The sequence below is a fragment of the Mastigoproctus giganteus genome, chromosome 4, assembly GCF_048544385.1.
Source record: "Mastigoproctus giganteus isolate SK-2022 chromosome 4, ASM4854438v1, whole genome shotgun sequence".
Classification (NCBI taxonomy): Eukaryota; Metazoa; Arthropoda; class Arachnida; order Uropygi; family Thelyphonidae; genus Mastigoproctus; species Mastigoproctus giganteus.
The window spans coordinates 88690516-88702970 of record NC_143578.1 but is presented as its reverse complement, the minus strand read 5'-3'; the positions used below and the strand labels follow the sequence as shown (position 1 = coordinate 88702970).

The 12455-nt window shown below is 38.4% G+C and overlaps 1 protein-coding gene across 1 annotated transcript in view; it reads right to left on the bottom strand.

Annotated features, from left to right (window-relative positions):
• LOC150086891 (dynein axonemal heavy chain 7-like) overlaps window positions 1-12455 on the bottom strand; it is a 1233418-nt gene that overhangs the window by 378794 nt on the left and 842169 nt on the right. Inside the window, exon 42 of the mRNA XM_090372313.1 lies at window positions 2838-3079. Within this exon, the coding sequence (XP_090228439.1) occupies window positions 2838-3079 (242 nt within the window). The remainder of the gene's footprint in view (window positions 1-2837; window positions 3080-12455) is intronic.

Below are 12455 nucleotides of genomic sequence, written 5' to 3'. Positions count from 1 at the left end.
GCATGGCTCTGATGGAGAACAAATGATTTGCCGTAGACGTGGTGAAGAATACCATCCAGACTGTATGGTGTCTACAGTGAAATTCCCTACCAGCCAAATGATATGGGGGTGCATTTTGTATCGCGGAGTAGGTCACCTGCAGTTTATAAAAGGTTCCGTAAATGCCAATGGATACCTGGCTATATTGGAAGGCAAATTGCTGCCAACCATTAGAGACCATTTCAGCCTGCCAAGTAACTGCATTTTTCAGGAAGACTCCGCTCGTTATCATTGGGTGAAAAGTGTCAGTAGGCACTTCTGTAGTTACTTTAGCTTCTTAGTCCTGAGTTATACAGGATCCAAGAATCAACCTCTATTCCACAACAAAGAATAAACTCCAACAACTACTCCAGATCACTAAAGAGTTCAGCACAGGATGCAATTTAGCATAGAAAAATGCAAGACCTGTGGATTGCATCAAGGACATCCAGTTGGAAACTATCAGCTGAAGAGACTGAAGCCATGACAGAGGGATAAAGCTACAAATAACTGGGGGATAATGCAGGCTCACCAGATAGAACACAAGGAGATCGAGTCCCGCCTGACAGGGAAATACCATCAGAGACTGAGAAGTCTGCTAAAATAAAAACTGAATGGAGGAAACATGGTCATAGGCATAAACACTTATACAGTCCCAGTACTAATGTACTCCTTTCTGATCATAGACTGGACAAACATTGAGCTGGAGGAGATTATGAAATCAACCAGGATAATGATGACTAAGAGCTGCCAGCACCACCCAAAGTTGGCCATCGAGAGGGACTGACTGACCCCACTGAACAAGAGAAAAGGTGATTATGAACCTGCAGGATTGCTTCCAGTAAAACAGCACCAAACTACAGAGCCATAAGAAAGATAGACAAATGACATCCAACAATCAACCTTAACAAGGAGACCCCACTCACACAGACAGAAAAAAACAAATACAGAAAGCTGGGCAAAGAAGATAAGCAACAGCAGACACTGCAATGATCTCCATCAAGAGTACATAGACAAGATGGTTTCCAACACATAGCTCACGAACAGGAAGCTGCTCTCCGAGGACTGAAGGATTTGTGCTCGCCATCCAAGACCAACTAATCAACACCAGGAGCAGGAGCTACAGGAAATACATCACTAAGGACCCTGGAGTGACAGGTGACACATGTCGACAATGCCACCTGGCCCGAGACACAATCCAGCACATCACTTCAGGATGAAGGGTGATCACCCAGCCTGAGTACATTCACAGACATGACCAAGTGGCCAGAATAGTACACCAGAAGGTAGCGTAAAAATATCAGTTCACCAAGAACATGTACCATATTACAAGTATGAATTCTAGGCTGTAGTAGAGAACCCTACTCACAAACTATACCGAGGTGTGATGTAATAAAAGACTAGATGATCCTGCACGACAGACTAGACATAACCCACATTGACAAGAAGGAAAGGGCTATCTATTTGATCAACATAGCAGTACCAAACACCAGCAACACAGAATACCTGAGATAAAGATCAGGAGGTACATAGACCTAAGACAGGAAGCTAAAGAAATATAGTATATGAAACAAGTAATGACCATCGCGATCAATGTGTCAACCACTGGCAACCTAGCAGCAATAGGCCTTCCAGAGAACACTTGCATGGGACTTGAGAAAGCTGTGACTCTAAACACCTATGGGATAGTAAGAGAGTTCCTTGATCAACAGTAATAACAATAATAATAATTATAACCAGACAACAACACAACCAAACACACCATGCACTTGGTATTAGTACCTGTCACGGGGTCAGAAAAAATCAGACAAAAAGAGAAAAAGTTTTTATAGTAATAATCATAATTAGGAATGAAGTTCTCTGCTGGGACAATAAGTATACTTCCTTGAGTTGTGCTGAAAGGCTTTACAAACTTTATCAACTGTCCCAGCTTCAAAAGGAGGCCTGCCTGTTCCTTTCTAGTGTAGAACATTACTTGTTCTTTGAAACTTGAAATACTGAAACTATTTCAATCTTCTTTGAAAGATTTAAATTGTACACATCCACACTGCTTTCTTTTGGATGATGTGTTTTCAACATTGAAGTTTTCAGCCTTTCCGCTAGTAGTTACATTACTTGAGGAAGTTCCATGAAGCTTTTTGAGTTGTTCATTCAAACAAAAAGGAAATTTGTAACGTGGTGAACGATATATATATACTCACCCAGCATTTCTGGAAAACTGCGTGCATGCACACAGTTTTCTGGGAATATAGTGTAAACAATAATTAAGATTGTACAATTATTTGTAACCAGTAGTCTCAACTAGGGAGTTACTCTGTGAACTACAGTACACAGGAATATTAATGACCCATAGAAGTATACAATTTGCAAAAATCAGAACTAATAATGTTCTCGCCAACTACTTATAACTTTTCTATTTTAAACAGTTAACTTATTCCTTAGTTTATCTTTAAGTTCTGCATCTAAGTTTAAGGTACTCAATGCACAGAATTTCATTTGAAAAAATCAATGTCAATATGATTTATAAAACTGAAATTATCACTGAGCTTAGATAAGTTAAAACTTATAAAACTGGCCTTGTTAGTTAAAGTGATATAGATATTAATATTGCTTATTAATAACACACATATTAATAACATAATATAATAATAATACTATATTTAAAGCCTTTATTATTATTATTAGCCATATGGTGCAAGGAAGCTTGAGGCTTATGCTGCACTGGCCAAAAAAAAAAAAAATTCCCCATTAAACTGAGAGAGAGAGAGAGAGAGAACTAGAAAGGAATCACCAAGAAAGGAAAGAATAACAGAACTTACCTGTCTCTTTCTCCTCCCAGTCCACCTATAAGTTTCTCAGCTCTCTCCAATTTAGTTGCACAAAGTGCTGCTTGATATTCTAATTCTTCTTTTTTTTTTACTGCCTCCTCATACTGTTGTGTTAATGATTCTAACCGATCTTTTAAAGCCTGCAGCTCAGTTTTCTTGGCATTTAATGTTGCATTTGTAGCAGCCAACTGTTCTTCTGCTTCTGCTAATTTTGCTTTCTTTGGAGCAACTAACTATAATGAAACATATTTGAGTAATATGAAAATTATTTTTGAAAGGAACAAAAAAAAAAAAAAAAAAAGAATTACAAAACCTTCAGTCTCAGTGAAGTAACAATAAATGGGAAGTTTCAAAACTGTTAAAATTTCTTTTATTTAGCTGATTTCAATTGAGGGGAATAAGCCCCTCAAATTTAGTGGGAGGCAAGGATTTTTTTCATATTCATAATGTTTTATTAATCCACAGACAGATCTGCCAATTTCATAACTTTGAGAAAATGCACCCTTGTATAAATTACGCATTTTATAATGTTAAAATAGGCAAGAAATAATTCAAAAATGCTAATTTTTTTGATACCTTACTTTATTTAATGTTATAGTGGACACAGCTTGAATGAATAATTAATTTTTTATATTGAAAGTGTATATTTTAAAATCATTTTTTAAATGTAGACACAGAATGAAATACTTTATACACAGGTGTTCATGTTGCCACACTAATTTAATTTTCTCATCAATGGGAAAAATCTCATTTTTCACTTCAAATACAATGAGCAGCATATAAATAGATAACTTTCTGCTTACAATGAGCAGCATATAAATAGATATCTTGAATTGTGAAAAGTGTAACACATTCACAAATTATTTACATAAAAAATTATTGCACAAATTATTAATTAATTAATTAATTAATTATTAATAATAATGATTAATTAAGGAAAATTAGTTTTGCATAAGCAGAAGTTTTACATGCTTGTATAAAGTATGCCAAAAATGAAATCAAGTCTATTATTTTATTTTTGTTATGGCCTAACTATTTAAATTCCAATACAATTAATGATGCAGATCAAAAGGAAACAAAATAATTAAAGAATAATAAAACTGATAATGATGTCACTGCTCTGATAGATATAAGTGTGACCAAAATATTCTAGTGAACATTTCCTCTTTGGTAAACAGTTATAGAATCTAGTCATCTTCATTTGATTTGTCTTCAAAATCCATGCTGTCTGATGTTGTTTGGTTTGTATCAGGGACTGCGGGTGTACCAATGCTGGGGAACAGAGCTGGTTTTATGGTTATCAGTTTATTTGCTGGGTTTACGTGTAACTTAGTTTACTGGTACGGTGACCAATATTGACCTAGCCCACTGAGCTAGAGATTCACTGGGCAGGATGGTTACTTCCATTTTGAGTGGCAATTAATATTCTTTTCATGGTTTTCTGTGCATAGGTTTGCTTGTCTGTGGGTGGAACTGGTAGGGATTTTTTGGCTTCCTGATAAGTTAGGTTATCCTCAGTTTTTGTATTGTATCTTTTTTTCTCATTTCCAGAGGGGACACTCCTTGGTACAGGCAGAAAGTTCTTGTGTGTGCAGTTCAGACATTTGGGTGTTGTGGCTGTGCAGTCAGTTTGGTTGTACATTGTATATCCACGTTAGAACAGTGGGCTGCTAACCTGCAGGTTTCTTGTGAATGCTCAAACTTCTGGCACTCGGAACAATGTAAGGGATTTGTGATACAAGCTTTAACATGACAGTTTAGGTAGCCTGTCTTGATAGATTGATCAGCTACCACTCAGTAATGATGCCTTTTGATGTATTCAGGGAGCAGTAGGGAAACAGTGACAGATGTTCCACTAAAAGTTGTGAGCTTTTGTAATTTCTGAAGTTGTTGAGCAATGGCAACTTCAACTATTAAGTCCTCTGATCTCAGGCTGTCTTCAGAATTCCTATTGCACTTTCTAGGCATTTTTGCACTAGAAAAGGAGAAAGTTTTCCCAGTAGATTGGTCATGTGTTGAATGAATAATGAGGAAGGTTGGATAGTGATTCTATCTACATCAGTCTTTTGACATTTTTCTGGAACAGAACCAGGCTCCTCACGTTTACGACCTGTGAACCCAGTGGATTTCTGGGACTTAAGATCTCTTTGTTCCATTTCACTCTGGAAGGGAGAACTTTTTCCTCCAGACTACCAGGCATGCCACATGGAGGCAGAAGAAGTGCACCCTCATGACCAAGTGATAGTTTCCTAATAGTTTAACAGTAGCCGTAGGCAGAGGTGAAGGTGATTCTTGCACAACTTCTAATAGAATAAGTAGCGACCTGGAGCGAGGGGTGTTGGGGGAATTCAGGGACGGATGTCAGTCATCGTGAAACAGGTGGGTATATGGGATGTGTTAGAGTGGCTGGGAATAGGAATAGGTGCATGTATACTTGCATGTATACCAATGCTAGAAGTATAGTAAATAAATGATGAATTTGAAGCGTTGGTCAAGACATCAAAGGCGGATATTGTTGGGATATCAGAGACGTGGTGTCACACTGATATAAGGAATGCCGAACTGGAATTTGGGGAGTACAATGTGTACAGAAAGGATAGACAGGATAGGAAGGGAGGAGGTGTTATGCTGTTAATAAAGAAAAATATAAAATCAAAAGAAGTGCATCCAGTTGATATAGATGAACAGTGCACTGTTGAGTCAGTTTGGTGTGACATAAGCACTGCGAAAGCAAAAATTACAGTAGGAGTGTGTTATAGGCCTAATGACTCGAATGAGTACAATGAACAATTGTACAGAGAAATAGAGTGGGCTAGTAAATCGGAATGTCTTATAATGGGGGATTTTAACTTCCCAGATATTGACTGGAACTTGTGGGTTGGGCACTCACACACTAGTCAGACTTTTGTGGATTTATTGGATGATTGTTTTCTGCAGCAGCATGTTCGAGAGGCAACCAGAGAAAGTAATACTCTTGATCTGGTTATCAGCAGTGATCATTCATGTATTAGGAATTTTCAGATTAAAGAACCACTAGGTGGCAGTGATCACAGTGTACTGACGTGGGATTTACTTAAAGATTTAATTACCATCAGGGGTAAAGGAAAGGGTTTTTGCTTCCGTAAAGGCGAGTACAGTGGTCTCCGACAGTTTTTAAATTCTGTACAGTGGGATCAACTGACGATGTTATCAACAGTAAATTCTAAGTGGGAAGCATTCAAGGGATTAATCATGGAAGCTACTAAAAGTTTCATACCTATTAAGAAATATTGTTCAAGGTTTAGGCCTAAATGGTTTTCAAATGAACTAATGAGACTCTTAACAGAGAAGAAAAATGCATGGGATGCATATAAATTATCAAGCGACTCAGAAGCCTATGGCAGATATAAGTTAATCTGTAATCAGGTCACAAAGGAGGTTCGGCAGGCGAAGGCAGATTACGAGAAATCCTTGGCAAAAGATGCTAAGAAAAACAGCAAGGATTTCTTTACTTATATAAACTCTTAAAGGAAGGGGATGAATCTGATTGGTCCACTTGACATCGATGGTTCCACTGTTGATAATTCTGCTCAGATAGCAAACAAACTGAATGAGTATTTTGCATCTACATTCACAGGTGAGGAATTATTAAGGTTTGAAAATGGCAGAAGATTATCAAATTGTAGCAGGGTGCTTAATGATCTTGTAATAACTGAGAGCAAAGTGGAAGAGAAATTGTTGAAGATAAACGTAAGAAAAGCACCTGGGGTGGATGGGATCTATCCAGTTATATTAAAGGAGGCAGCAAGGCAACTAAGCAAACACTTAGCCATAAATATGAGAGCATCCTTGGACTCAGGAGAGGTTCCCACGGACTGGAGATGTGCAAATATATCCCCAATTCACAAAGGGGGATCGAAGGGTGACAAGAGTAATTACAGACCAGTTAGTTTAACTTCTGTTCCGGGTAAAATAATGGAGTCACTGGTTAAGGATGCATTGCAGGATCATCTAGACAAGACTGCAGCAATAATTCAGACACAGCATGGGTTTGTTAAGGGAAAGTCTTGTCTGACAAATTTGATAGGATATTATGATGTGGTTACAAAGGAACTAGATGCAAAAAGCAATTTTGATATCATATATTTGGATTTCAGGAAAGCTTTTGACACTTGTTGCGCATGGAAGACTATTGTACAAATTGGAGCAGAATGGTATTAAGGGTAAGTTGCTACAATGGATAAAAGGATGGTTAAGTGGGAGAAGACAGAGGGTGGTAATCAATGGGTGCTGCTCTTCTTGGACTAATGTTATTAGTGGAGTCCCACAGGGTTCGGTGTTAGGTCCACTGTTGTTTTGTATATTTATCAATGATATTGATGAAGGTATATATCAGTCTTAATGTCGTAGTTTGCAGATGATACAAAGGTTGGCAGGGTTGTTAATGACAGTAATGGCAGTCTGCTACTGCAACAGGATCTAGATAATTTGGGCAGATGGGCTAAGAAGTGGCAACTGAAGTTTAACCTTGACAAATGCAAAGTACTGCATATGGGTAGAAATAACCCCAGAGAAACGTACCAACTGTGTGGTACTACACTTAAGGTGGTAGAAAATGAAAAAGACCTGGGAGAATTGTGCAGTCAGATATGAAGTTTTCTGAGCAATGCAGACAGGCTGCCAGGGCAGGTCATGGGGTTTTGTCAATGATATATAGGAATTTTGCTAGCAGGGAAAAGGAGGTGATTATCCCTCTGTATAAGGCAATGGTCAGGCCACGCCTTGAGTACTGCGTCCAGGTCTGGAGACCTCATTTTAGGAAGGATGTAGATTTACTTGAGCGGGTACAGAGAAGGGCAACAAGATTGGTGAGGGGAATGAAGGGATCCTCTTACCAAGAGAGGCTTAAGTTCTGCAAATTGCAGTGGCTGGAGACTAGGCACCTGCGCGGTGATCTGATTGAGGTATATAAGGCCTTGAATGGATTGAGCACGCTGAATTCTGATGGGATCCTTCCACTTGTTCAGATTACAAACCTAAGGGGGCATAAATTCAAATTAAGAAAAGACAGATGTAGAATAGATGTGTGGAAATTTGCCTTTAGCCAGCGGGTGGTTAATTGCTGGAACAAACTTCCATCTGTTGTTGTGGAAGTTGATAGCTTGAACAAATTTAAGGAGGAACTGGACAGGCATTTGGAGGGAATGGTGTGATTTTTTTTTGGCTGATGCTGCATAAGCTCATACATTTGCTTTCTTGCATCACATGCCACTACTACTACTACTACTACTTATCTAGTAAGGTACTTTCTTTACTATGGACTATATCAGGGGTCCCCAATCTACGGCTCGTGGGTCAGCTCTGGCCTGCCAGATGATTTCATCCAGCCAGCAAGATGATTTCATCCACCTCGTTGAAATTTATTCTATAGAAATCTTTGTTGGTTGCTACATATTGTATATATATAAGGATATTTTTAATCAAAATATAATGTAAATGTGTCTAAATATAATTTTGCAACATTGTTGCAACTCTGTGTGCTTCCACTTGGCAGCAGTGTTTCTTGCGATGTCGGAAATCTCAACAGTGTGAGTGCCCAAGGCTATAAGTTTATAGCCTCGAGTATTTCCAGCGAAACAAGAGTGTTGTGTCAAAAAGTGAAATAGTAAAGTTAAAATAAGCACCTGTTAAAACAATTGCTAAACACTAATCTAAATATTAATCAAGTAAGTATTAGTGAAAGAATTGTATGCAATGTACTCTTTGAAGTTTGCAATGTAAATATGAATATGCATATTAATCTTTCTCCTGGTCAGCTGTTCTCATTCAGACACTAGTCGCCGGGCCACTGCACTGATTATCATGTGCTCCAGGTAAGCGGTCTGGTGCAAATCGGTTGCAACAATTTATTAGTGTTATTTATATAAATGCAGATGAGATACACTTAAATAGAAAGGGTGCAAGAATATTTGCTGATTCTATCGAGGCAGAGTTAGGTGTGTCGGAAAACTGTTAGCTTGGGGGGGATACATGGACTAAAAGATTAATAGTAGCTGCTGGTAGAGGTGAAAGTGATTCTTGCACTGTTTTTCTATTGAAATACAATTGAGCAGTAGCCTGGAAAGCAAGACAATGGGGATTTCAAGAGTGCTGGGAGTCATAGTGTTACAAGTAAATACATGGGCTGTGTTAGGGTAACAGAGTAGAAACAGGTGTATGTATACTTTTGTATAAGGTGGTCTCTTAAAAGAAGTTAAATAACGATTTTAAAGTTTAATTTATGTGTGAATTAATCTATTTGTGTCGTCATTTTTAGAATTCGTGACAATTGTTTTTCAATTCTCATGATGGCTTGTGGTGTTAGTTGGTTTTTGGAGGTTAGTGGCCGCTGTCTTTCCATGATTCTTTCTGATTCCCTTGATATGATATGACAATTGAAGGCATGCTTATTTTAATTGATAGCTATTTTAACTTGATTCATTTATGACAATACACGGGGGGGGTTCATATTATAATCATTCACAATTGAGTGTCGAGTCCTACTAAAAGGTATGACGTTTTCAATCTATAATTTAAGATTATTATAATAATAATAGGACTTATTGGGCTTCATAGTCCCTTTTGATTTGAATTAGTATACTTTTGTGTACACCAATGCTAGGAGTATAGTTAATAAATTAGATGAGCTTGAAGTGCTAGTCAAGACATCAAAGGCAGATATTGTTGGGATATCAGAGACATGGTGTCACACAGACATAAGCAGTGCGGAACTGGAATTTAGGGAGTACAATGTGTACAGTGTGTACAGAAAAGATAGACATGACAGGAAGGGAAGAGGGGTTATGATTTTAGTTATGAAACACCATAAAATCTAAGGAAGTCCATCCAACTTATGTTGGTGGACAATGCAATTTTGAGTTTGTTTGGTGTGACATAAGCACTGGGAAAGGAAAAATGAGAGTAGGTGTGTGTGTTATAGGCCTAATAAAGCTGATGAGTATAATGAGCAATTGTGCAGAGAAATAGAGTGGTCCAGTAAATCAGAGTGTCTTATAATGGGGGATTTTAATCTTCCAGAGATTGACTGGAATTTGTGGCTTGGTCACTCACATGCTACCAAAGCTTTTTTGGATTTATTGGATAATTGTTTTCTACAGCAGCATGTTTTGGAGGCAACTAGAGGGAGTAATACTCTTGATCTGATTATCAGTAGTGATTCTTCATGCATTAAGAATCTGCAGATAAAGGAACCAATAGGTGGCAATGATCACAGTGTGCAAAAGTGGGATTTACTCAAAGAGGTAACTACCATCAAGGGTAAAGGGAAGGGTTGTTGCTTTCATAAAGGTGACTATGGTGGTCTGAGACAGTATTTAAATTCTATACAGTGGGACCAACTGATGTTGCTACCAACAGCAAATTCAAAATGGGAAGCATTCAAAGAAATAATCTTGGAAGCTACTAGGCTTTTCATAAGAAATATTGTTCAAGATTTAGGCCTAAATGGATGTCAGATGAACTAATTAGATGTGGCAGAGAAGAAAAATGCATGGAATACATATAAATTAACAGGTGACAGAGAAGCCTATGATAGATATAAGCTGGTGTGTGCCCAAGTCACAACAGAGGTTAGGCAGGCAAAAGCAAATTATGAGAAATCTTTGGCAAAGGATTCAAAGAAAAACAGCAAAGAGTTCTTTACTTATGTAAATTCTAGAAGGAAGGGGATGAATAAGATTGGTCCACTTGATGACGGTTCAACTGTTGATGATTCTGTTCAGGTAGCTAACAAACTAAATGAATATTTTGCATCTACAATTCACACATGAGGAGTTATTCAGGGAGGGGAATGCCAAAGGTGTATTAAACTCTGGCAGTAAGCTAGATAATCTTGTAATAACTGAGAGTAAACTGGAGGAGAAATTGTTGAAGATAAACATAAGAAAGGCACCTGGGGGTGGATGGAATCTATCCAGTTATATTAAACGAGTCAGCAAAGGAAGTAAGCAAACCCTTAGCCATAATTATGACAGCTTCCTTGGACTCAGAGGAGGTACCCATGGACTGCAAATGTGACCCCAATCCACAAAGGAGGTTCAAAGGGAGACACAGGTAATTACAGACTTGTTAGTTTAACTTCTGTTCCAGGGAAATTAATGGAGGCACTGGTTAAAGAAAGACTACAGGATCATCTAGACAAGACTTCAGTTATAGCTCAGGCACGGCATAGGTTTGTTAAGGGGAAGTCTTGTCTGACCAATTTGATTGGATACCATGATGTAGTCACAAAAGAACTGGAGGCAAAGAATAATTTTGATATCATATATTTGCTTAGAAAGGCTTTTGATACTGTTGCACATGGAAGGCTGCTGCTCAAATTTGAGCAGTGTGGCATTGGAGGCAAATTGCTGCTATGGATAAAGGGATGGTTGAGAAGGAGAAGACAGAGAGAAGACAGTCAATGGACACTGCTCTTATTGGACTAATGCTATTAGTGGAATTCCCCAGGGTTCAGTGTTGTGTTCTGTATTCTTCAATGATATTGATGATGGTATATCAGGCTTACTGTCCAAGTTTGCGGATGATATGAAGGTCGGCAGGGTTTTTAATGATACTAACGACAGTTCACTGCTGCAACAGGATCCAGAAAAGTTGAGTAGATGGGCTGAGAGGTAGCAACTGAAATTTAACATTGACAAATGTAAAGTACTGTATATGGGAAGCAGTAACCCCAGAGTAACATATCAACTGTGTGGTTGTTGTTGTTATTTGGTTTTTAGGAGCATTAGCAACTAAGGCCATATTGCTCCGGTGCGGTGGTCATTCCCTGACCTTTCCGTATGCTCCTTATTTGGTGGTTCAACTGTGTGGTATTACACTGACAGAAATAGAGAGTGAAAATTACCTGGGGGTAATTGTGCAGGCAGATATGAAGTTTTCTGAGCAGTGGAGACTGTGTGCAAGAGTAGCCCATGGTGTCTTTTCAATGATATACAGGAATTTTCCTAGCAGTTATAAGGAGGTGATTATCCCCCCCCCCCCCTTTTTTTTTTTTTTTTTTTATGAAAACCCCAAACATGAAAGGTATCAAAACCTATAGTACTTAGTACCGTGCATGGGTTGAAGGAGAAGTATGGGGGGGGGGATTAAGGCAATGGTCAGGCCATACCTTGAGTACTGTATACAGGTCTGGAGGCCTCATTTTAAGAAGAATGTAGAGCTATTGGAACAAGTACAGAGAAGGGCAACAAGATTAGTGAATGGAACAAAGGGTTGCTCTTATGAAGAAAGGTTTAAGTTTTGCCGTTTTGCCTCAATCAGATCACCTGCGAGGTGATCTGATTGAGGAGTATGAAGTCTTGAATGGTTTGAGCATGCTCAATGCTGATGGGAGTCTTCCTCTTGCTCAGAATAATCACCTAAGAGGGCATAAATTCAAATTGAGGAAAGACAGTTGTAGGATAGATGCGCGAAAGTTTGCCTTTAGCCAGCGGGTGGTTGATTGCCGGAACAAACTTCCATCTGTCGTTGTAGAAGTTGATAGCTTCAACAGATTCAAGGAAGAACTATATGTAGAAACAAACATTTGGAGCGGTTAGATAAGTGAAATGAGAAGGGGGGGTTTGGCTG